The sequence below is a fragment of the Rhipicephalus microplus genome, chromosome X (assembly GCF_043290135.1).
Source record: "Rhipicephalus microplus isolate Deutch F79 chromosome X, USDA_Rmic, whole genome shotgun sequence".
NCBI lineage: Eukaryota > Metazoa > Arthropoda > Arachnida > Ixodida > Ixodidae > Rhipicephalus > Rhipicephalus microplus.
Window position 1 is genome coordinate 226,103,403 of NC_134710.1, and position 26,650 is coordinate 226,130,052.

General features: G+C 43.8%; 1 protein-coding gene across 2 annotated transcripts in view; it reads left to right on the plus strand.

Annotated features, from left to right (window-relative positions):
- The window catches only part of Herc4 (HECT and RLD domain containing E3 ubiquitin ligase 4), a 206,327-nt gene that overhangs the window by 35,736 nt on the left and 143,941 nt on the right, over nt 1–26,650 (plus strand). For both annotated transcript variants that reach the window (XM_037435637.2, XM_037435639.2), the window contains exon 6: nt 14,644–14,767. In XM_037435637.2, coding sequence (XP_037291534.1) covers nt 14,644–14,767 — 124 coding nt within the window. The remainder of the gene's footprint in view (nt 1–14,643; nt 14,768–26,650) is intronic.

A 26,650-nucleotide genomic window follows, 5' to 3' on the forward strand; every position in this document is an offset into this window, starting at 1 on the left:
TCTACTTTATGAATGCCATCAAAACAGCAAGACTGATGCCCCCTTTCATCAGGCCATTGTGTTTTTATGTTTAACAAGCTTTTTCCAAGTATTTATATACTGTGATATTATTCTTTATTATTTGTCAAGCTATGTAGTGGTAGGGCTAGTGCTCTATTTTAGCTTTGCACGTGAATGCCTCTTGCATCGGGCATTACATGTTGTCCTTAAGTTTCGGTAGTTTTGCATGTGAATTGCCTCTTGCATCGGGCATTACATGTTGTCCTTAAGTTTCGGTAGTTTACACTAAGGGTTCAGTTGTTCTTCAGGATAAACCACACAGATTCTGCATGGGGACATTCTCATTCACGTTCTTATTGTAACGCTGGCATAGCATTCCAGTATGGCTGTGGCCCATTACACCTAACTACTCGCCCGAAACATGTATCAATATCACAGCTGTGCTAGAACACCACAGCATTACAACTGCTTCTGCTGTCCATGAACCTAACTTGCCAGGAAAGTTTGGCGAGGTGTAGTTACACCTTCTCGCCATCTGAGCGAGCGTAAAACGATGCTCCTCGCTTTTTCCCCTCTTAGCGAGACTCTCTCTAGCCTCTCCAGGCAAGGCACATCCCTTTCCTATTAGCGTCACTCTCACCTCACTGCAAGGCCACATGACCCAGTGGGCAACCTGTGGAGTCACGTGGCTCTACAAGGTGACGAGAAACCTTCCATGGACATGGGTACCCCCAAGCAACTATGCTGGTAATAAAAAGGGGGGTAGGCAGCTAAACACTACTAATGCGAAGACTAGGGAAACAGTGGAGCTGGTGGTCTTTTCATCTTCTATTCCTTTCCTCTCATCCTCACATCAGAGATTCCCTTTCAAACCCCTTGCTATACTGTGGCATACATAGCTATGCTACACTTTATCCCATAGAGTTTTATGCTATAATACTTGGAGGGGAATCTGGTGCTAGTGTCTATGCAAGCTTCTTCAGTGGTGCTTGTACAGCCATGGGAATGATGGGAAGTACAGGCTTCAAATCTGCTTTTGATGGCTTTCATTCTTCAGATTCGCGATGCTTGTTTTCCGAGTGTAAAGCTGTGGTAGCATGTTAAAAACAATTGAAACTTTCATTTTTCTTATTCGCAAAATTTATTGCAAAAAGTTTTCGTGACTGTGAAATGGAAGTGAGACCTGGACAGATTCAACTGCCAGGGTATGCAATGCTCTGTCATTGAGTTCCATGTTTGGCATCAGGACCAAAGAATTATCTTTTACAGCACTTGAAAGCAAACTCTGTTGTTTTTTTCTGGAAAAGGCACTTTATCTAGTCATAGAAATAACTACTGTATTGAGTGAGAAGCACTTTACGTATCGTCTGGTGTGATGCCAGGTGTGTCTGTCCAAGTGGCCTGCCCTTAACACCTCTCTTGTTTTCTTGTAAGTACAAGTCAGAGGAGCGTGATGGTGCATCTACTTAGCTTTGCCATCATTTTGCAGTCGATTTGAACGAGTTTGGCAGGACGTGCTTATATAAAGACATGAACTCTATGCATTATCTTTCACTGGCATGGGACGCTACTTCTGTATGCAATGGTGAGTGCACGGCGCTTTGCTAAAACTGTTAAAAAACAACTTATAAAACTGCAACATTGCAACAAACCAAGAGAACCAGTGGTCTTGAGCCTCTCTGAACAACAAAGGCACTGCTTGAGTTCTTTGCACCGCATCCCACTACCCACGCAGTGTGAAGAACAAAACTGCAATTGGAGAAACAGATCTGTAGACAGTTTCTGTAGCTATTCAATGCGAAGCCTGTGCTTCTCATCATTCCCATGGGGTACAATAATTGCAGTGCCAGTTTCCTTTCTAGGTTATTGTATGAAACTGAATGCTTTACCCTCTGCCTTCCTCGTCCTCCTTTTACCCCTCTCATTAACTTTCCTTTCCTACCTTGCTATATGGAAGTGTATATGGCTATGTTATATTTTACCCTTCGTCTTTTACTGCTCCTTACTCCTCACCCTCAGTTCTCTTTCCCACCTTCTTGCTATACCATACCACACATGGTTATGCTATGTTTTTTTACTCTTTCTCTCTCTATTTCTTTCTCTTTTTGTGCTTTTGTTTTTTCACTTGGTTTCTCTTTCTTTCTCTTTTTATTTCTTTCTACATCTTTTTCTCATTCTCTCTCCCATAGCGAAACAGTCATTCATATGGTTCGTATACTAAATTGCTTTTCTGCGGGCATGCGTGAATAGCCGAGTGGTTCAGATACTGTCCTTCGGGCCATGGGTAGCCAGGTTCAAATACTGGCTGGCAAGAAATTTTAATTTGTTTTATTTTTTCTTCTCCTACTTTTCTCCTCACAAACGTTGCTAGGCGGTGCACTTGGCAAACCTAGGCCAGGTGGTGTTAGGCAACACGTAGTGATGTTATAGCTAGATGCAGTTTTTGCAAACACCTCATGGTGGGAAATGCAGCTTAAACAGCTCCCTTGTTAAAAAATTTCAATTTGCTTCTGCTTGTGCTTGTGGAGAAGAAACACTTTCCCAGAAAAGTGCCATTGACATGATGCTCTGTGCAATGAATAAGTTTGGAAAAAGAGACACAGCAAGCCTTCATTGAATTATCTTTCCGCTTTATCAACTGTGGCTTTGCGCTCAGCTGCGACGGCGCCTGCATCGGTAAAAAATATGGTGCTGTTTATGCATTAAAAATCTAAATCTAATAAAGAAATAATGGTCAAGCAGATATTATGGGCTTTTATTTTTGAAATATCAAGCTTCATCTATTGGGTTGCATGCAAAGCTGGAGGGCCAAGCACCTCACCTGAAGTTAACCCTGAATTTCAGTTTACTGCCGTTAAATCAAGGTGCATCAATTACATGGCATTTAGTACTTCGTGAAGCAGATCTCCTAAGATATGCCACTTTAGCCACATGCTTTATAAAGGACAATAACTTTTCACTGAAGTAATCCACTTGCAGTGAGAAATATAAATGTCACTATAAGAATGAAGACGACAGTTTTTATATTTAGTGCTCACGCTCATTCCACTTGGCTGCTGACTGCTCTGCCAGTTGCTGTTAATTCTATAATTGCTTACTTCACACTAAAGTTGTAGATTTGTAGATGCATCAGTGCAGCGAGGTGTCTTTGCACCCATGATGTTCATGGCTGAGTACAATTAAAACCTTGTTGTGTACCTTGTTGATCCAACTTAGCAACAGGTGGCTGTTTTTGTTTCTAAAAAATGGCACACATGTGGAAGTAGTCTTGCACAAGGACATAATTGAAAACTGTGGTATGGTGCACTTAGGTTGTTGCTTTTTAAAAGTGTGCAGTACGCATACATCAGCACTACCTCACGCACACTGCCAAGCAGATAGCTGAAAATGTTTGAAGTGATAGGGTTGTTAGCAGTGAGTAACTTTATTTCCCTTTCTAAGAAACAGAAGGGCTGGTTGAGAGGGAAGGAGGTTTATATGCTCCGGACCCAGCAGGCACTTGTGTCCACCTCATGCATCATGATGTGAGTCTGCCAGGCATGGTAGGCTTCCGCTACTTCCACAGCCCAACTTAAGGCTTTGTCTTGGAAGAGTTCAATTGGAGCTGTATAAGGCGGCCTGCACAATATTTGTGCAAACACATGGACAAATAAGAGCAATGCAAGAGGTCCTTGTGTTGCTATTCTTTGTCCCTGTGTCTTCGGGCTAATTTTGTAAATATGAATATGTTACAAGTAAGGCAACTGCAATATTAGTTTTAAGCAATCTTTCACAGCTCACTGCTAATTAGTGGTTCAATGTTACTGAGATAATAGGAGGGGGTTCATAGGGCACTTTCACATGATATGCAGAATTTGCTAGTTGGAGGTTGTGGAACTTGAGCCTTGGGCATCTGGCAGGGTAGAACAGTGCCAAGTTCACAGCTTAAGAGAAGTGCAAGTCGTAATGAGCTACGTATCTTTCTTTCTAGCATTTGCTAGGTCAAGAGAGGTGGATATGCTCGGCGTATGTGGCTGCAATGCATGCAAATTTTATGAAAAGTGACAAATTTTTCTTTCTATGTATTGTGAGAAGTTATTAAGCCCTAGAAATTGGTCCACATTTGCAGTCGCTCTGTCCGTGACTCCATGAGTCGCTATACAAGCCATTTAATTTACTTTGAGTCCATTATGCGCTGGTGTCCAGATAAGAATGCCATTTTGTGATGGGTAAGCAACAAGAAAAGAATGCATGGTGTTCGTTATGTAGCCACTACCGAAGTTTTGAATAGCAGTCCTAGAGTTGTTAATGATGATGTTGAGCTCTCTTATAATGAACCTGAGTTTGAAGCGGCATCCATTCATTGTATCCTGAAGTTCATAGTAAATGAAACACAGCTTTAAAACAGTTACACGTGAAAACAAATTTTTTTTTCGCAAAAAGTTCGTAATGCACATGCTTCGAAGAGTAGAAGCAATAATAATCTCAAGTTTACTTAAAGGGGCCGTATACTCATTGCCGAGGCCTTTGGCATATACAGCTGCCTGAGGCTGTTAATGTAGCCAATTACTATAAGTACACTTGTAGCCACTGGATCCAAAATTTTATCATCATCATCAGATTCCTCCAAATCGCTTTTGCCTCGCGCTTCATTCACAATGCCCTCATCAGTGCGCTGTTCTGCAGTGTCCGCACCATCATTGGCCGTAATGAAATCATCCCAGAAGATATCCCGCCATCCTACGGCGCTGCTACAAATCGTCGCCGGAGTGATCCTGTTCGGAAGCTTCAGGCTATTCATGGGGCAAGATTGTTTGATTTCTGAGGAACCTGCATCAATATAGTGGCAGATTTGGCAAGCTGTAGAGTTGGTATGTAATGGCTAAGTGGGATACAGTATTGAAGGCTTTCTTAAAGGGATTAAGACACCGAGTTTTTAGGCTATAAAGAGCCTGCTGTATGCTTCCTTTCTGTGCCAAGACAATCTGCATGAAATGTTTGTGCTGAAAAAGTATTTTAATTGGCTTCCAAAGTGTGCCTAAATGTTCATTCTTACAATCGAGAACCATCACTTACCGGACTGACACTGACGCTTCTGTGTACGAAGTGTAACAAAAGCTTCAGTGACGTCATGCCACATTAGAGTAACGTGCAGTGAGCGGTGACCCATAGCATCCCTGCACCGTGGAGTCTTAGAGAGCATCAGCTGTGAACCCATATATACTTGTTTTTCTCAGTGTGTTGCCAAGCTAACCAAACTTGCTGGCATTCTGTAAAGTGCTTCGCATGCTCGCTAAAACCTGCAAAGGTGACATTAAAGATTTTTATTTTGTCTGAATACTTTGCATTCAACTGTCAGAGGCTGATAGATGGAGCCACTTGATGGCACTAATACGAACCAGGCAAGCACAGAATTCTTATTGCACAAAGCTCGTCAATTTGACTTGACTGTTGGTGTAAGTTCCCAGAATAACAAAAAAAAGGGTAGCCTCTCATTGGTGATATTGTAAATGGTCACTGGAAGCAGGTTCCAACTCGTTTTGATTCAGTAACAGGCGCAGAACCAAAGAGTTTTCTGGCATGCGGTCACATACAATGCTGTGGCAACATGGGAATTTGTGTAGATTTTTCTGCTGCATGTGCCTCAAAAGGCGGTTTCTTCGATTCAGACTAGTTCCCAAATGCCAAAGTGGAATCAGATTCATTGAATGACAGTCACTGAGGCTAGAAATCGCTTACAAATTGAAATTAAGAATCTGACTGGGGAATATCTTCCCACAAGTGAGCTCGTCACTACAATTGTGACTGGTACAAGGGGGACAGTGATCAGGTGTGTATGTTTATCAAGCTTGTGAGACATGTTTATTCTGATGAGAATACGTTTTGGTCAAATAGTTTTCTCATTCTTATTTTTGATTATTCATTAATAAACAATGCTTGTATATCTATGTAATTTATTTACTTTATGGTCACTCTTAAAGAATTTTGAGAAAATTTTTTTCAAATAGGATGCTCTAAACATCTTAAATACACCAAAGAAAGAAAGGCCCTAGGTAGTATCATTTGATAAAAATATTGGAGCTTCCAAGTCTTATGTGGTTAGCAAATACATTAGGCCCTATGATTATCATTTCGAGATATGTTGCAACTACTTTCCATAATCATTGGTACATTTAAGTAAGGTGCTTATTAAAGAGGTTTTTGTTTTATTGATGCAAAGTTAGCAATTATGCTTCAGAGATAACTCTTAATTTTAAATATTTAAAGTAACTTTGAATATACTAATCATTACAAGCAGATATAATTATGCATGACAGTTCAGACATGGTTTACAACATCCATGAGGATATATAGTACATCTGTATTGGCTGCCTGCTGAAAAAGTTGACAGAAAAACATTTTTTAAATTCACATTCTATCATAAATGGAAAACTAATGACATGTGTCCACTGGACATGGGAGGAGTCCATGCCCACTGATGCCATGCATAAGGGACCCTCACAGCCAGTGTATCAGAAGTTACCCGCAGGGGCGCCTGCGCAAGTAGGCATTTGGTGTGTAGCGACACCACGGACCCGAGCTAACGGGGGAGTTTTGACTCTCTCCCACGCCTAGCCGTGCGTGGCTTTGCCGTGTCCGGGGAAAAGGGGATCCTGGGGGTTAAGCCAATGCTGGGTGATTGGACCTTTAAGGCCCCCCAGTGGCGGCAACACACCCCTTTGGTCCCGGCTTCACGTAGACGGCACCCCTGGGCTGACCCACCCAGGAGAAATCGGCAGTCGCTTTTTCCTATCTCTCTCTTCCTACATCTTAGTCTTTTCTCGTCTTTAAATCTATCCTGTCTTCTTCTCTCTTCCATTTACTTCCGATTTTTCCTGGCGGCAAGGGTTAACCTTGTGTGGCTATCCAAACTAGGGTAAACCATATTGGGTTATAGTAACTGCGTACTGCTGGCGTTGCGCAGACATGCCCACATGCTCTGCCACGTCCCCTCGCTGGACTCTGTGGTGGGTGGTAGGCGCCGTTACTGAAAAATACACATTTTCTCATGGGATCCTCAACCCCCTCTTTAACTGATCGTGCTTCGAAAAGGGTACGCACCGACGCAACTTTACTACTTTGGCCCAAAAACAGAGAAACTTTCCCAAAATACCATGTCCTCCTCTTCGAACAATCATCTACAAAAGCCAGAGCAGTCTCACCCTTCCTTGTGGCCAAGTGCTTGAGAGAGACCATTGGAACCGGTTATAAGGCCACGAAGATGGCAAGTGGAGATCTGCTTCTCGAATTAAAAGACAAGGAACAGTACAATAAACTCTCGCACCTCGTAGCCTTTGGTAACATCCCCGTCTCTGTGAGCGCACACCGTACCATAAATACAGTGAAGGGCGTGGTATCGGACGAAGATTTGATGACACTGACTGAAGAAGAGCTCTTTGATGGATGGAAGGACCAAGGTGTAATACATGTCCAGCGCATTAAAATTAGACTTAACAACAATGAAATAGCAACAAAGCACTTGATACTCACCTTCAACTCTCGAAACTGGCTATGTAAAACTCCATGTCCGACCCTTCATTCCTAACCCGAGGCGTTGCTTCAAATGCCAGCGATTTGGTCATGCATCCCAGAGCTGCCGAGGACAGCTGATGTGTGCTAAGTGTGGCACAACCGGCCACAGTGCTGATGAATGTAGTCATGACGAGGTCCTCTGTGCTAACTGCGAAGGTAGTCACCCCGCATACTCCAGAGCATGCCCAGCCTAGAAAAGAGAAAAAGAAATAATAACTATAAAAGTTAAGAAAAATATCACATTCAGGGAAGCAAGACAACGGGTCTCGTTATCATTGGCACTAAAAACACCTTTTGCCGAAGTGGTGCAACGAGGGGCGGCACCACAAAGGCCCTTGGCAGTTGCCCGGAGCGCGCCTAGTGTACCGAGGCCAATGCCACAAGCCCCTACGCCGGGAGCAGCCAGCGCTGCCCTGCTCACATTCAGCCTGTCCACACCAGTGACCTCTACAAGCTCTGGCAGCAGCCAGGGCAATCGCGAGGCTAAGGGGGCTTCACCGACCCCCAGCTCGGTGGGGACAAAGACTTCGTCGATCGAGGCGAAGTCTAAGCGACGCACAGATCGCTCTTTAGAGCGGGCGTCCAGTGCCTCGCAAGAGACTATGGACACCAGTTCAAGCCAAACGGCGCAGGAAGCGCCGAAGGAGCGGCGAGCTTCTCTCGACCACCCAAAAAGGACAGAACGCCGATTACAGGGCCTGACAAAAGCCCTGTAAAATGAGCTAATCTCCGTCTTCTCTGCACACAGCACTTTTTCCCTTTTTTTCCACTATGGACAAAATCATACAGTGGAACGTAAGGGGAATACTTAGAAATTTAGATGACGTCCAAGAACTTCTGAGTAAGTTTAACGCGAAAATGCTATGTGTGCAAGAAACGCACTTAAAGGACTTTCTACGACAATATATTATTTTCCGGAAAGACCGGGAGGATGCCGTCGTACCATCTGGCGGTGTAGCCATTATAGCGGATCGTAGTATAGCATGCCAGCATTTGAAGCTCCAAACGGCCCTTGAAGCAGTGGCCATTCGAGCTGTACTTTTTAACAAACTCATTACCATATGTTCTGTGTACATACCACTGCATCAACAGCTACACAGACGTGATCTAGAATCATTAATAGATGAACTCCCAGAGCCGTTTCTAGTTCTAGGTGATTTTAATGCACACAATGTCCTGTGGGGCGATGCCCACTGTGATGCGCGAGGACGTCTCATTGAGCAGCTCCTCTTCTCTTCTAGTTTATGTCTTTTAAATATAAAGGAGCCTACGTATTTTAGCCTTGCAAACAACACGTACTCCTCTATAGATCTTAGCATTTCATCACCGTCCCTTTTACCTGCTTTTAAGTGGAACGTTTTTAAAAACCCTTATGGGAGTGACCACTTCCCAATCATCCTGAGAGCGCCGAACAAAGATCAACTACCCCCGCAGGTTGCTCGATGGAAGATTGACTCAGCTGATTGGGAAGGGTATAGAACTCTCACTCACATGACATGGACTGAGCTGTCTGCCCTGACCATAGATGACGCTGTCACGTATTTTACAGCTTTTATACTTGATGCCGCATCTAAATGTATTGCCAAAACGAGCGGCATGTCTTCTAAACGGCGAGTCCCATGGTGGAACGACGCATGCAGGAAAGCACGGACCACTCAGAACAAAGCATGGGTGTTGCTTCGCGATTCCCCTACAGCAGAAAACCTGGAAAATTTCAAGCGGGTCAAATCGCAGGCAAGGAGAACGCGTCGACAAGCTAGACGAGAGAGCTGGACAAAGTTTATATCGAGTGTAAACTCGTACACAGATGAGGGAAAAGTGTGGAAAAAGGTAAAGAAAATTAAGGGCCAACAAACGTATTCCCTTCCACTTGTGAATAGCCTCGGGGAAAGCTTGGAGGATCAAGCCAACTTTCTTGGCACACATTTCGAACATATATCGAGCTCCTCAAACTACTCCGAATCCTTCCAGAATTACAAGGCACAAATAGAAAAACAAAAGTCAGAAAGAAAATCCGCAAGAAATGAGGCATATAATGCACCATTCCGCTTAGCAGAACTGCGAACAGCACTCAGCTGCTGTAATACGTCTACCCCAGGTTCTGACGACGTAATGTACGCGATGCTGAAGGAACTACCCTCCGAAACTAAAGAAACCCTCCTCTCTCTTTATAATCGCATATGGTTTTCAGGTGTGATCCCCTCCTCCTGGAAGGAGGCTGTCATAATTCCAATTTTGAAGCAAGGAAAGGATCCCTCTACTGTATCAAGTTATAGACCCATAGCGTTAACAAGCTGCCTCTGCAAACTATTTGAAAAAATGATTAATTGCCGCTTACTCCACTACTTAGAAACAAACAAATTGCTCGACTCATACCAGTGCGGGTTTAGAGAGGGCCGATCTACCACCGACCATCTTATACGTATTGAGGCACACATACGTGAGGCTTTTGTTCATAATCAGTTTTTCTTATCTGTGTTCCTCGACATGAAGGCCTACGATACCACGTGGAGGTTTGGAATATTGAGAGACCTCTCACACATAGGTATACACGGTAATATGTTCAGTGTCATTGAAAGCTATCTGTCTGATCGTACCTTCCGCGTTAGAGTGAGCAATGTTCTGTCCCGAACATTTGTACAGGAAACCGGAGTGCCACAGGGTGGGGTGCTCAGCTGTACGCTCTTTATTATAAAAATGAATTCTCTCCGTCTGTACATTCCACGTAATATCTTTTATTCAACATATGTCGACGATGTGCAGATAGGTTTTCAATCGTGTTCTCTTGGGATCTGTGAGCGACAGGTTCAGCTCGCCCTTAACAAGGTATCCAAATGGGCTGATGAAAACGGGTTCAAACTGAACCCACAGAAAAGCACCTGTGTCCTTTTTTCACGAAAAAGAGGCTTGCACCCTGATCCTGAACTGGTCGTTAAGGGTGAACGTCTACCCGTAAACACAGAACATAAGTTCTTAGGTATAATTTTAGATGCGAAGTTAACCTTTGTCCCGCACATAAAACATCTTAAAAATAAATGCTCGAAAACAATGAATATCCTGAAGGTGCTGTCACGAACAACGTGGGGCAGCGACAGAAAGTGCCTCATGAATCTGTATAGAAGCCTTATACGCTCACGTCTTGAGTATGGGGCAATAGTCTATCACTCTGCCACGCCAAGCGCTCTGAAAATGTTGGACCCTGTTCATCAAGGCATCCGCCTGTCCACAGGCGCCTTTAGAACAAGCCCAGTTGAAAGCCTTTATGTAGAATCGGACGAGTGGTCGCTCCATCTGCAGAGAACATATTCTTCCTTCATATATTTCCTTAAAGTAAATGCGAACAGTGAGCAACCTGCATATTTCACCATCAATGACCTGTCCAGCTCTCAACTTTTTTTACAATCGACCCGCAATGGCACGCCCTTTCTCGCTGCGTGTCAGAGACCTAGCTGAAGAAACAGATGTCCCACTGCTTGAATACCAACTCGGCCCCCGCGCTCTGCAGCTCCCGCCATGGCAGTGGCAGGTTATAGACTGTGACACATCTTTCGTAGCTGTCACAAAGCATGCCTCCCCCATACACATTCGGATGTATTTCTTAGAGCTGCAACATAAATATGACTGTCTAGAATATTATACTTATGCATCGAAGTCCCATACTGGCGTGTCCTATGCGGCGATCGGCCCATCCTTCTCGGATGCCGGCGTTCTGTCCACCAGCACAAGCATTTTTACAGCGGAGGCTTACGCGTTATCGGTAGTCGTTAAACACATCAAAGAATTGAATACGCCAAGGGTAGTTATATACACAGACTCCCTGAGTGTCGTAAAAGCGTTGAAAAATCTTAAAAAACACAGAAACCCCATAATTATATCCCTCTATTCAATACTCTGCGCGGCCTATACTTCCAAGCAACATATCGTCGTGTGCTGGGTGCCAGGACATCGCGAGATTGAAGGAAATGTGTTGGCTGACCAGCTCGCCAGGTCAATTAACGGAAGCTCTGCCAACTCTTCAGTTGCTGTCCCTTTAATGCACCTAAAACCAAACATACGGAAAAAGCTCGGGGCTTACTGGCAGAAGTTATAGGATCAACAAACTCATAACAAGTTACACTTGATTAAACCATACCTCGGTAACTGGCCGCCCACGTCGAAAACACGCCGTACAGAGGTCAGTCTCTGTCGGCTTAGAATAGGACACACACACAGCACGCACACACACCTTTTGTCCGGTGGTGACCCACCCAGCTGTCACAGATGTGGCCGTCCACATACCGTACTTCACATACTCCTTGAATGCTCTGAGCTAGAGGCTTACAGGAAAAAACATTTTCCACTAGCGTACAAGGAACACATACCCCTTCACCCAGCTATGTTTATTGGTCGCGAACCTCTTTTTAAATATAATGCATTGAATGCATTCTTAAAGGAAGTAAATACTTTCCATGTTATCTACTCAAGTGATCGGTAGCACGGCCTCTGAAAGGAGGCTGCTGCTGTGGATGCTGCATACAAAGAGCACCTGTCTCCCAGCCCTTGGGACCAAGGGCGCCAGCGAGGTATCGGTGCTAATATAACACTCCTATTCTATGGTGTTATCATAACTAAAGACTCATTCTCACCAGGCATGCTTCACTTCACTTTCATGATTTTAATAAATATATGTCTTACGCACCTTTAGAGCGCAGAATCTTAGGCCCTTTTACAGCCATTTAACGTAACTATTGCTCTCATCTGATATCATTTCCTGGCGCTCTTTGGCTATCAATGGCCCTTGCGCCATTAAACAACATATATCATCATCAGTGTATCAGAAGTTAGCTGCAGGGTTTTGTGCAATATCTGGAGACATCTGACATTAGGTGCATCGTTATCCTATAAGCTCTTCAGCATTCTACTCTTGTCCCTTTGTTCAGTTTAACGTTTTGCGAGGTGTCAGCATTCAACTTTGGATGTCCCAATGCCTGCACAAAGTTTACCCATTGGCATTCGCTGCTATGCACATTTCTACTCTACTGGTAGTTGCCTTATCAGATGAATAATTCGATTGCACAGAAAAGACTTGTCACATATATGCATGACTTCACGTGACTCCAATTTTGGAAGCCCCACCGCTGTCGTCTAGTGGCGAAGGTATTCGGCTGCTGACCGGTAGGTTGCGGGATCGAATCCCGGCTGCGGCAGCTGCATTTCCGATGGAGGCGGAAATGTTGTTGGCCGTGTGCTCAGATTTGGGTGCACGTTAAAAAACGCTAGGTGGTCGAAATTTCCGGAGTCCTCCACTACGGCATCCCTCAATATCATATGGTGGTTTTGGGGCGTTAAACCCCACATATTACTCAATCCAATTTCGGAACTACAGTTCAGACTTTCCTGGGGGAGGCATTCTTTAGCTAGCAATTCCATCAGATGGTACACAAAGCAGAACTGGTGGGCACTTACAACCGTATAAAGTTTAGATAAACTGAAGTTCAAATCTACTGCTGTTGGTACCGACAATCATTCTGTGAACGTAAGTTTGCATCTTCATTTTTTTTTTTTTTTTTGACCAGGGTTATGGTAGACTCGCGGAATGACAGTGCGGGTCAAAGAACTGCAGGTGGTACAAATAGCCGAAGCCATCCAGTATGATCCCTGTCGTAGTCAGAGTTACCTTGGAACATTAAAACCGATAAATAACTCGACCAACCAGTATGTGTATGTGTGCTTCTAGCTTGTTAGTATAAAATACTATTTTCATAGATTGGGGGGGGCATCAAGACATAGGGCAAACTTCGTGACAGTCTCATCTAGTTGATATGAGCGTAGAAAGTAAAGAGGGGTAGCACCACTACTGAAGTTCACCCATGGTACTTGGTGGCATAAGACTGGCCTTGGGTCTAACTTCTTTTCCCCGATGCCTGTCTTTCATCTAAAAAACATGAGTATACATTCTGCTTTGAGTGTAGCATTGTTAAATAAACAATTACTTTTCTTGCTATTTACAAAAAGCTCTATGGATGAGTCTGTCTTGCCCATGCATTTGTGTGCTTTTAATAAGTGCCAGTAATAAACTGGGCTCATCTAGTCAGACCTTTGCCAGATTGGTTTCTGTGACATTCCACTACTTTCAAAATTGCTTGTAGCCTCATTTGATATAATGGTCACTTGTTTATGGCTTTGCCAAAGTACAGTGGGCTTGCAAAACTAGTCATGGCTGGTCAGGGATGATGAGAGAAGTGATTGATGCCATCCTCATTATTGTGGTAGTGGCATTTGGGCACCAAAGGCATTGATTTCAAAAGAGCAGCTGTACTAATTGAACGAGCAAAAGGTAAGAAGAATGACTGCATGTATTGAACATTATATCATTCTTTGCCATAATATCTACTTTTCATAAACTTGAAATACGTTGCACTTGCATTCATTTCTTACAAATGTTTGTTCTAAAATATATCTGTTGCATTGAGTAGTTGCATAAAAACAAGATACACATCAATTCTGCCCTGCCACGGTGGTCTAGTGGCTAAAGTACTCAGCTGCTGACCTGCAGGTCACGGGGTCAAATCCCGGCTGTGGCGGCTGCATTTTCGATGGAGGCGGAAATGTTGTAGGCCTGTGTACTCAGATTTGGGTGTACGTTAAAGAACCCCAGGTGGTCAAAATTTCCGGAGCCCTCCACTACGGCGTCTCTCATAATCATATGGTGGTATTGAGACGTTAAACCCCACAAACAACAACAACAAACAATCAATTCTGGAATATCTAGCCAATTTACATAGTTTTGATTTCATATTTTAGAAACAAATTGTGAATTTGTTGATTATATGTTGTAACTTGAATTTGATAACATTGCTTCTGATGTGCACTTCGAAAAATTAGGTTTCAAACACTTTTCTGGATATTTTTCTAACAGCTTATGTGTAAGGTTGGGCCATTTAATACATGTGATGGCAATTTGTGTGCTAACAGCCATGTGCCCTCCCTGTGCATTTGGCTGCCAGTCTCCTTGTGCTAAATGGGAGAAAAGCTTTTTACTGTGTCCATTTTGTCTCTCTAAGTTATGCAAATGTACTTTCTGAAGCGATGCTCAATGGTTTATTTTGGCAGTTGCGGCCAACTTGGTTTGAGTGACCAGAGGGATCGGCTGCATCCCACCGTGCTCAAGCCTCTTCGCTCCCAGAGAATCAAGCATGTTTGTTGTGGAGAGAATCATACTGCTGCCCTCACTGCGGTAAGCATTTGCTTCACAGACTGTACGCAATGCTACAAAATGATTGATAGTGTGGATATTTTTTCATTTCTTTCTTCTTTCCCCCTTTTCCCCAAATTGTACCAATTAACCTGTTCACTAGCATCAAATACATGCTGGCATGATTGGTTGCTCTACATGCCGTTTCTTGATCCATAACCTTCTCTTGTTTTTTTTTTTCTAATGCTCATAACTTCATGCTATTTAATACTCATACCTGTAATTTCCTTGCTGACGTAAAACTGAATTTTAAGAACTTTTCATAATGTCTGCATAAACAGGTGACATTTATATAATGTGCATAAGGTGTGCACGACACAGTTTTCGATAACCATTGACGTTACACTCCTGTTTTGTCTCGGCACCTTAGCACATTTATCCTAAGGTTAGCAGCTAACTATGACAAAACGGTCGCAATCCTTTTTCATCTCTTGATAAATCTCACAGTTTCAATGCATGAGTTGTATTCTGTGACTAAGAAGTGGTAGCAGTGGTCAGGCACCATTTAGGTGGTTGAGTTGCTAAAGCACTTCGAGGCCTTCTTGAATGGAATTCCTGAAAAGCACTTAATTGGCAAGCAGCTTTAGGGTACAGTGTCCACACTTAAAAACTCTGTGCAAGAAGACTCGACCTGGGTGTCAATACGAAATGGATTTGCTCCCTCTTATGTGGCCCACATGACCAGAGAATGGCTGGCTGTGCACCTGTCGTGGTGTCAACCTCAACTGTAGTTTGCCAATAAAGTTAAACCTAAATATAATATATTTTAATATTAAATTTTTGACATAACAGTCAGTAATTATAACTTTATGTGTATAGAACAAAGCATGTTTATTGGTGATTGCCACTAGGGCAGACCAAGGCACCTATTTGAAACATCTGCTGGGGCCAGTCATCAAATAGTTCTTGAGCATGTGGTTTTTATGAATGCATTCTTTCAATTGTGCGCCGCAAGGTACAGCAGCTACTGCAATAGAGCAGAGTCTTTGCTGGAAGTTATTGTGGAGCAATGTGGTGAATCTAGAGTGCATTTCTCTTTGTCTCTGGAGTGGAGGAGACTGAGAGCATAGAGCTGTGCATGGGCTGAATTTCTGAGCCTGATCTTGGTCCCTTGTCCATGCTAAAAGCCCACCTAAGACTCACACTTAAAGGGGCCCTGTAACACTTTTTTAAGTAACCATGGAATGGATTCAGTCAAGGAACTTATTGCCTCACAAATTCACCACCGCCAAAATTTTCAAAGTCCGACCAGTACGAGCGGAGTTATGATTTGTCACACGCTCCTATTGCATTCCCTTTTCTCTCGTCCCAATGAAAGCACTGGAAGCTAAGCAGGGAGGGATGGCATAGGGAAAGAAAAACGACACACGGGCCTTGTGACCGGGAGCACTTTTTTCTCACATTTTTTTTCTTTAATACGCAGCTTTTCAGTGCAAACGCACGTGTGCACACATCTGTATAAACATGGCATACAAAGAGCAGATTAAATGCGCTGTGTATTTATTGTGCGCTTTGTGGATTGAAGTCCTGACCTGCCCTGGCGAGGCCATTAACGACTGAGCGTGCCATGCTCAAATCAGCCAATGGCTGATATGATGGGCTAGGACAAGTAATTTTTGAGCTGTTTTGAAAGAAGAGAAAGCAATTTATAGCCAACTTAGAGAATTTATGGTGAATTCCACGCCATGTGCTGCGCTATAATATGTGGCTCATGTGTTCTCGGGTGCCTCGATTACCGATTGGCAGCGTTTTCTGACCATGCTCAAAAAGTGTTGCAGAGCCTCTTTAAAGGTAATAATAATAATAATAATAATAATAATAATAATAATAATAATAATAATAATAATAATAATAATAATAATAATAATAATAATAATAATAATGATGATGATGATGATGATGATGATGATGATGATGATGAAAAATCACCCACAGAAGTTCTGGCCATGCCTAACTGAATGCAAGCTTTGTTGTCGCAATAAAATATATTTTTAAGATGAAGTGGCATTTTATTTAACATATTGATGTGTAAAATGAGCACATAACACTTGTGGCAGTCCTTAAATATTGCTTCCCTGTAAAAATAATAAGCTATTCAGTTATTCAGGCTTCAGTGAAATGTCGTGTCTGGGCATCCAAAATCCCGCCAAACTAAAGTTTCCTTCACTGCTCGCACTGGTAGTTGGAAGGGCCAAGGTCTTTTTCGAAAGTATGGTAAGCTTAGTACATTTAGGCTGCTTGTTCCTGGTTATGGTTATGCCTTGTGCTGGGTACTACAAAATGAAAATGAAAAAAACAGGTACAGGTTGACTAACGGCACACTAACTTGCAACTGATTTATTCGTATGTTACAGTGTCTTATAGAGGTTATCAATAAGATGGGAGGAGGGAAATTGAAGGGTGATAAAGTACAGGTAAAATAAAATAAGATGACAGCAGCTAATGCTTTTGTGAGCCATTTAATACAGAAAACAGATTTGTGTGGGTTGCGTTCAAGAAATTTCATTTCATCAGTTAGCTGTAATCAAAGCATGCCGATGCATTGGTCTTTTGCTGCATTGATGAATAGGGCTTCTTATGAATAGTATTTGTTCCACCAGAAGTTTAGTACATAAGGTGCGGGACAGAGGTTGATTCCATTGATTAATAAGGATTAATAATTATAAATATAGTATTGTGGGACTGTCTATTCTTGGCGTTGCGACTCCACTCACTAAATAACTGTGAGCGCTGCTCTTTTTTCTTTCAGTAGAATGTTTTTGGTTATTTTATGTACTACCCGCTTTAAAAAATGAAGAAATAAGCTGCATATGGATTGACATTGTCACATATTTTAGAACCCTGCATTCTAAGGCATCCAAACGGAGGGCAGAGAAGCTTTGCTATTCTGTACTCAGTGTTCAGGTAATCTCCATCAGTTGGGAACAGTAATTATTTCTATAAGGAACTGGCTCTCTTCATCCTTTTCTTCATCTTATGCTTAGCTCCCAGAACACATGCACCAATTTGTATGGCATGAGATGCAATGACTTTGTTGGATGAGAGGACAAATACAGACAGATAGAAATTCTTGGCGAGGCGGGATTCGAAACCACATACCCACAATTCGAAGGTGCACGTCGTAACCACTCAGCGATCCAGGCATACTAGCAGAGCATAGCATAGGAACGTTTATTGCGTAAATTTAATACTCATTATGTTTGGTAAGATGCCAAGTGCACTTTACAATGTGCTTGAACCAGAAAGTGGCACTTACACTGAAGTGATTGTGGTGAATTGAGGGTGTATAACAATTCACAGCACTCTGGAAAGTTGGATTCACTGATCAGCAGCAGCAGCATATACACAATGCATATGCTGCCGAGTAAAGCCAAATTGTTTCTAAACATCTTGTTAGGCATGCGTACAAGCACATTGTACGCATGTTGAGGCACATTGCTGAGGCACAGAAGATGAGGCACATTGCTCCTAAATTTGGTCGATTACATAATGTGACCACGGTAGCGAGTGTTGACAACTACGCGCCTTCTGATCTTGCGTCTACAATACCCGAGATCGTGCGTGAAGAACTCGGTCGACACACTCACGCGACGCCTTGCGAAGCTACATCCTTGCCGGTTCCAGACCAGCATCAGCATCCTGTTTCCATTGCTGCAGCAGGCATCGAGGAGTATGGCTACGTTTATGGCACACCACCAAGGCCGCAGCGCAGTCACTACCAAGACACTAGGCACCAGGCCACTTCAGTTACCCTCGACAGCTGGCCGACGACTATCAGAACCCGAACGAATACGCACCTGTGTCACCACGCCCTTGCGATGCTTCCCAAAATGCATATCGTCAACCTCCTGTGTGCTACAGCTGTGGTGCTCCAAGACACATTGCTCGGTTCTGCCGTCGGCAGAGAGAGATGACATCGAGATTCGAGCCATCGTCAAGACCTCCTCGCGGTGGCCACAATTCTTATGACGATCCTTGGTGGTCCACGTATCCCAATAGCACCCTACGACAAGGGAGTCGGTGGGAACCTCCCCCACTTCTGACCGTAGCTTGACACCTCCACCTGGCCGAATGCATCGCTCTCCTTCACCTCTACGGCGGCGGTCGCCACGACCACCGTCGGGAAACTAGCTGGCCCGGCCGATGGAGGTGAGGTCGCACAACAGGATTCACCTCATATACCTCCGCCAGTTACGATGGACAAAAACCGGATATGTGTGTCAATAGACGGATTGTATGCAACAGCTTTAGTGGATACTGGTGCCACAGTTTCTGTTATGAGCAGTTCGTTTAAGGATAGCTTAGGCCGCAAAGTTATGTTTTCCTATCAGGATTCTGGTAGATTTCGTGGGCAGGGACATACTTCAATCCGTAGGAGTATGTGCTGTCAAGGTGTTCTTGGCGGGAAAGGCGTTCCCAACTGAGTTCCTCATTCTGAAATGGTGTACACATGATGTTATTCTCGGCATAGACTTCTTCCAAGAGTGTGGGGCTTTCGTCAACTGCGGTACGGGTGAAGTTTCTGTTAGAGGTGGTGATGCCCTTCCCACCTTAGTTGATCAGCAGTTGCTTCTGGAAGACTTACTGATTGTTTCCAAAGAGCTGACATTACCACCATGGTCTATGAGTTCAGTAGTCGTATCTACTCCAATAGCTGCAGTATCAGTCTTTTATGCCGTCGTTCAACCTCTCATAGTTAAGTGTGCAAAGAAAGATGTAATAGTGCTTCATTCGATTATTTCAATTACTAATGGCTGCGCGTTTTTGTGGGCACTTAATTCTTCATCTGCGCCGATTATCCTTCCTTGAGGAATGAAGCTCGCACTGTTCCGTGGCGTCACGGAAAATTCTATTGTCGCCATCAACGACGAGGAAAGTGAAAAACGCGTGGGCACCTCTAAACGGAGTACCTTCTACAAGTCCCACCTTTTGAGCATGGTTAACAAGACGCTACGGTCACATGAACAACAATTGGTCCAACTATTACAACGACATGGGTCAGTGTTTGACTTCGGCGAAAAGGGTAAGCGACTGTCTTTACCATGCTCTCGACCACAGCATGCCATCGACACAGGTTTTGCTCATCCGGTTCGGCAAAAGCCTTACAGGGTGTCGTCATCCGAGTGGAAAGTTATAGCTGAACAAGTTCGGGGCATGTGGCAGAAGGGCGTTATTGAAGAGTCATGCAGCCCGTGGGCAGCACCTGTGATTTTGTTTCGCAAGAAAGACGGTTCCTGGAGGTCTTCCGTTGATTATAGACGATTGAATGCCTTGACTAAAAAGGATGTATATCCGCTGCCTCGAATCGACGACGTAATTGACTGTTTAAATTGTGCTTCATACCTTTTTTCACTCAATCTACGATCCCCATACACCCCATACACCCTGCTGACAAATCCCCGTACGCCCTGCTGACAAAGAGAAAATGGCATTTGTAACACCTGATGGACTATATCAGTTCAATGTGATGCCATTTGGGCTATGCAATACCCCCGCAACTTTTGAAAGATTTATGGACTCGATTCTTCGCGGACTGAAATGGGAGATCTGTTTGTGGTATCTGGACCACGTTGTCATTTTTGGCCGCACATTCGAAGAACATAACGTTCGTTTGAGCCTCATTCTGGACTGTGTGGGAAAGGCTGGCTTGGTCTTGAACTCAAAGAAGTGTCGGTTTGGTGAACAGCAGGCCTTGATCCTTGGCCATTTGGTAGACAAAGATGGGGCAGGCCTGACCCCCGGAAAATTGAAGCGGTCAGCGCCTTTAAGCCACCTACATCTGTACAAGAACTTCACAGCTTTCTCGGGTTATGTTCTTATTTTCGACGCTTTGTGCCTAAATTTACAGACATTGTGTACACATTGACCAGCCTCTTGGGAAAAGACAGTGCATTCGAGTGGACATCTGAATGTGACGCTGCGTTCTGTCAACTCAAATTTCTGCTGAAATTAGAGCCCATTCTCCGTCATTTTGACCCATCTTCTCCTACGGAAATACACAGCGACGCAAGCGGTATTGGCATCGGAGGCGTTCTTGTTCAGCGTCATAATGACAGAGAGCATGTCGTTGCCCATACAAGTCGTTCCCTCAGCAAGGCTGAAAAAAATTACACTGTGACCGAACAAAAATGCTTGGCAGCCGTATTTGCTATTCAGAAGTTTCGTTGTTACTTGTATGGGCGTCCTTTCATGATTGTAACAGACCAGCATTCCCTATGCTGGCTCGTTACTCTCCGAGACCATTCTGGACGCCTTGCAGGTTGGGCTCTACGCCTCCAGGAATTTGACTTTAATGTTGCATACAAAAGTGGACGACGTCATACCGACGCCGATTGTCTTTCTCGCCTTCCATTGTTTACGACTGACGACAATACAGACATGTTCGACATCTGCTCTGCAACTGTTTCACGTGCATTTCCTGATGTCACCACGTTTCAGCGGGAACAGCGCAATGACTTGACTTTAGACTCTTTATTCGCCACTGTCGGAAGCCCCAAGGGCAGTGGTCGCTTTTGTCTTGATGATGAACTATTGTACAAGGTGAATTTCTCGGCAATTGGTGCGTGGTATTTGCTAAAGGTTCCCCAAAGCCTGTGGTACGACATCCTCCTTTCCTGCATGATGACCCGACGTCTGGCCATCTTGGATTCATCCGCACTTTGCATCGAACTCAAGAGCGCATCTACTGACCTAAAATGCAACAATGTATGAAGCAATACGTCTCCAGTTGCGACTAATGCCAACACCACAAACGTTCTACAAGCAGTACGCATGGCCTCCTTCACCCTATAACGCCGCCCACAACACCTTTTGAACAAGTTGGTATCGACCTGCTAAAACCGTTTCCGTGGTCTTCCAACAACAACCGCTTTATCATAGTCTGCGTCGATCACCTTACCAGCTATGCAGAAACTGTTGCGATACCATCTTCCACAGCGGATTCCGTCGCCTCTTTCCTGTTACGATCCATCGTTCGTCGCCATGGTCCGCCTCATGTCATCATTAGTGATCGCGGTCGCCAGTTCGTCACCGACACTGTAGAGGAATTGCTTCGTCTCTGCACTTCGCAGTTTCGCCATTCAACGCCATATCATCCCCAAACAAATGGCCTTGTGGAACGCACAAACCGCACGCTTACTAATATGCTGGCTATGTATGTATCCTCAAATCACAAGAACTGGGATGACATTTTACCATTCATCACCTATGCTTACAATACAGCGAAGCACGAAACCACGGACTTCGCTCCGTTCTACCTACTGTACGCTCAACCATCGCGCAGCTGCCTCGATACAATACTTCCATTCGAGCTCCATACTGACGATTCAGTTGCTCACACACTGTGCCGAGCTGAAGAAGCCTGCAAAATTGCCCATATTCCCACACTGGCATTGCAAGATCGCTCCAAGCAGAGGTGTGATCAACACCATGACACCGTTTTATTCGAAAAAGGGGACCTCGTGTGGTTGTGGACCCCTCAGCGGAAACGTGGCTTATGCCAGAAATTTTTAGCGCACTATGTCGGTCTATTCGTTACTGTAAATCGCCTGAGTGACTTGACCTACGTGGTGGCATGCTTGATGTCAGCTGGTCGTCGGTCAAGCCAAACACAGTTGGCGCATGTAGCTTGTCTCAAGTAGTTCCATCCCACACTACGCCAATGATTCCCCTCGCCCAGCGGGCTTCGTCTGGGAACCGGGGAATGATACGGTATGAGCTGGGCCATGTTTTGGGGACTAAAGTAGAGGAAGAGGAAGTTACTTGGTTCGGCCTATGTTCGCCATCATTGCCGATCGTCGCCTGATCTCTCCTGTAAATAAACATAGTTAAACTCAATCTAACCGTAATGATATATTTATCAAGCACTTCCCCGGAAGAGTTGATGAGGGGGAGATCAAGGCACCCCCTTAATCCCTAGATAATTTGCAGTTCTGATCAAAAAGTATTGAAGTAAAGTATAAAGTACACTGCTTTGAAATACGTGGGATTAGTTGCAAGTCCAGATAAGGCTGATAGTAATGCTGAACAGTATATAGATAGGACGATAATTCGGCAAAAGGAAGTGGAATCCACGTAGACTCACTCAATAAATATATGGACTCACTCCGACTCAGATTCACCAAAATTTTCCTGGGCTAAATGACCCAGGTTTACACTCACAAAAATTTTCTTGAACTGGACTCACTCGGACTCAGGCTTGCCAAAATGTTCCTGGCTCGGACTCATGAGTGAGTTCGCCGACCTATGTCCAGGCGCGAGATCTTTTTCTTTGAGCCAGCAAAGAAACGCTTGTCGAAACCGAACACATGCATACCGTACTAAGATACTTTCTTGCAGTAGTAAGGCTTGGTAGCAGCAGGATGTTATTTCGCAGAAAAGCGTAGCCACTGTAAAGAAGCGTAACAACAAAAGACAAGTGAGGAGCCAGCCTTTGGTGTAGCATCTTTTTTTCTTATTGCTGAACTTATTGCTGAACATTGCGGTGGACAGGCATTCTTTGATTTCTGCCATGTGAGGTTCAGGCAGATTTAACTTGCTCAATTTGTCTTCAATCGGCTCAGTACTAATATTTTTCATTTGATTCTGCACTTGTTTCATCACTGCTTTCAGCTTAGTTGAAAGTAGTTTTTTTAATCTTTTTAAAGTGGCATTCACTCTTCTTAAAGGCAGCAAATGCTGATTAGTAGTTGGAACTGACAAAAAGAGCAGTCTGTGAGTTACAGCTGTGAATTTTCTGGTTAGTCGACTTTGGCAAAATCTTAGTGTTTTAAACAATGCAAGACACCTCATGCATGTGCCAGAATGGGGAGGGTTCACTAGCAGACACTGCTGGTGACGACATTGACCCCTCATGTCCAAGAAGCCTGCAGGTCCACATCCCCAAAAGACAGCAGCATTTAGTCCTCCGTGGCACAAAGCTAGCTCGTTGACTCGTTTTAACAAGGTGGTGATATCTTCCATGCTCGTGGTGCCAGAAATTAGTTGTAATTCAGGCATCGAAATTTCCTTCCCGAGTCTTTACCATCATGTCATACAACACATCTACCAACTTTGATGACAGCTATGGTAGGTGACGATGGCTCATTTAAATGCTGCACCCCTCTGTTCACTCAACTTGTGAAAAACTATGCTTCTTACTTCGTTAGCTTCAAGTTGATGGCAGCCCCAGAACTGTGAAGCTAAATTTTAGAACAACGAATCGAATGCGCTCAATATACATGAACGAAGGGGTGAGTCCGACAAAGGAGCTCTTAGCACTGATTCCCTTTCTATGGCGCTTTCACAAGTACTCGAATGTGGCTTGTCACAGGAATGGTGATCCACCTCCGAGTTGTCGGGAAGCGCACCACTTCATCTTGCACAAGTAGTTTCTTTTGAGGCTGTGGGCTCAGCCTCCCAGCAGGCTTCTTCCTTTGCTTGGTCAACTTCGATAAATGCTGCGAACAATTCAGAAATATTGCATGCACTGTGTCTTTGGCCAGGCATGCTCGACGAGGAGCACTTGCGATCACATGGTCCTTATACATGGCTTCCTATGTCTTCAATGCCCTATGTGGCTTGAAGTGTTTCTCGCATAGGTTGTCGGAGGACTTTAGACTTCAGCTGCTGGGAGTCTTTCGATGCAGAGAAAAAACACAGCTTTTCTTTGCACGTTTTGTAGCCAGTTTTGTAATTTGGAGCAAAGCAATTTCACCCCATGGTCACAACCACATCTACGGTACATTTTCAGCCACTTTACTAATTGAGCAGAAATACTGATGCGGTCGTGCACGCATGTTGGACCACGATGGGTTGGACACCAAGAATATGACTCATTAGAGTGGATAATCTAATCACTACTGCAAGGCTGGTATGGTAGATAGTGATAGAAGTGCTGCTCCAATTGCTTCAAACTGCTCCAAAAGAGAAATGCTGTTCTATGCTGCTCCTAAGTGCAATATTTACTAGTAAGTGCTCCAAACCTGCCCCAAAAGGATGTTGGTAAACTAAAAAGAATGAAGTTAAACCTTAGGACCATCTCGTGAACCTAAGCGAAACCAAAATCAAGCTGTATACTTTATTATCCTAGTATGCTACTCAGTGGCGTAAATCCAGAAAAATCTCAAGGGGTGACACATATCAGGCCATGGTGTCCAATCCATATATTTAATATTGGTTGTGTTTTTATTTATATAGGAAATAAATCATGCTTTCAAATAAAATTTAAAAAAATTAGTATTGGGTTTGAGCTTGAGCAATTGCATTGTTTTATTGTCTCTTTTTCTCACTTTTTTCGATTTCCGTAGTTCACACAGATGAGGGGCATTTAACACAAGTACGCCGTAAAAGATAGAAAGCCTTTTAAGAAGTTGATAGCGCTATACGTTACTGTTAACTCAGTTATATCACATGCTAAAGCTAAATCTCAAGTGGGACATTTGCAAGGGGTGTCCTCCCCAGTCTGAACACCAGAAAAGTCTAAACTCTCTAACCCCTCCCCCCCCCCCCCCCCCCGCCCATGATTTACACAAACTATACTGCTTGTATACTAGCTGTATACTAGCATATGGCATGTTTAATAACAAATATAAATATTTATTGGATGCTTAAGTGATGTTTTAGACTTCAGGAGTTGTTAGGAACATGCATGTGCTCCGAAAACACCAATAACAACCCTTAGTTATAGCATTTTTTTCTGCTCCAAAGACACTTAAGGCTGCCTCAAAGCACCATTTTTTCCGCTCTAAAATCAGCTCCAAAAAGTTAAGTGTCGCTTTCATCACTGCGTAGACTGATAGCGAAATGGCAACTCTGGCTGCGTTGCATAGCGCCGCTCTTACTCTGTGGATTCTAGCAACCACAGACACTAACTACCCAAGTGACTCAAGCACAGGGGAAGAGACACGGCTGCAATGCTGGTTACGTTGCACGCTGAGCTTTGTAATAGACTTGGTAGTGGCCGGTTACAGCTGGGTCTCGCCTATGCACCGATAGCGTTGCACGTCGCGTTCGCATCAGTGCACGGCACGGTGATGCACGGAGACTACCGTGACAGTGACTGCGTGTGTGTGGTTGTGTGTGTATCTGTGTGTGTGTATCTGTGTGTGTGTATCTGTGTGTGTGTGCCAACAGTAGTTTTGACAAGCATACCGTTCCTACATATCTGTGTATTTATTAAAGGATTTCTTATACACATTGGAATTGGGAAAAGAAAGAGATGTACTTGAGCATGAACACGTCACAAAGATATTCGTTTCAAACATGATAAATGGCAGTGAGGTGTGTGTCACCGTAAGCTTTTCACAACCACTCTATATTTAGCACAATAAAAAAATGAAGCAGCAAACAAGCAATTAATGAATGACATGTCTGAGGTCAAAGAGCTTGTACAAATTTCCATGAGAAGGCTGTTGAAGTTACGGCAACTCTTCAGTTTTACTCGAGACTTCTTTGGTGTACAGCACTACACGGTTCAGCTCTTTCTGAAAAGTCAGGCGCAAGAAATGCAGTTTAAATGCTCGTGGTGCATGCTGGCTACGTACATTCAAATGCGCTTGGGGGAGCAATTGTCCTGGAGTACCCCTGCTGCCATCTTGGGGAGAAACGTTGGCAACTTGAGCAACTTCGTGACGCGCGCTGCATTTGCAAAGCGGCACGTTTGGCCACCTGTCTATTCTATCACCGTGCACTAGACATTGCCTGTGTATGAGCATGAGTAAATGTAAAGCTACATTGTATTGCTCACTTACAACAAGAAAAAGAACTCTTCAGTTTACTCTGGGGAACATTCTTACGTTTCTATTTTCTGTATAGTAGTGTTATGACCACTGTTTTTTTTTTTTTTTCCTCCATTCTTGTATGTACATTAGCTCAAAAAGCTCGAAA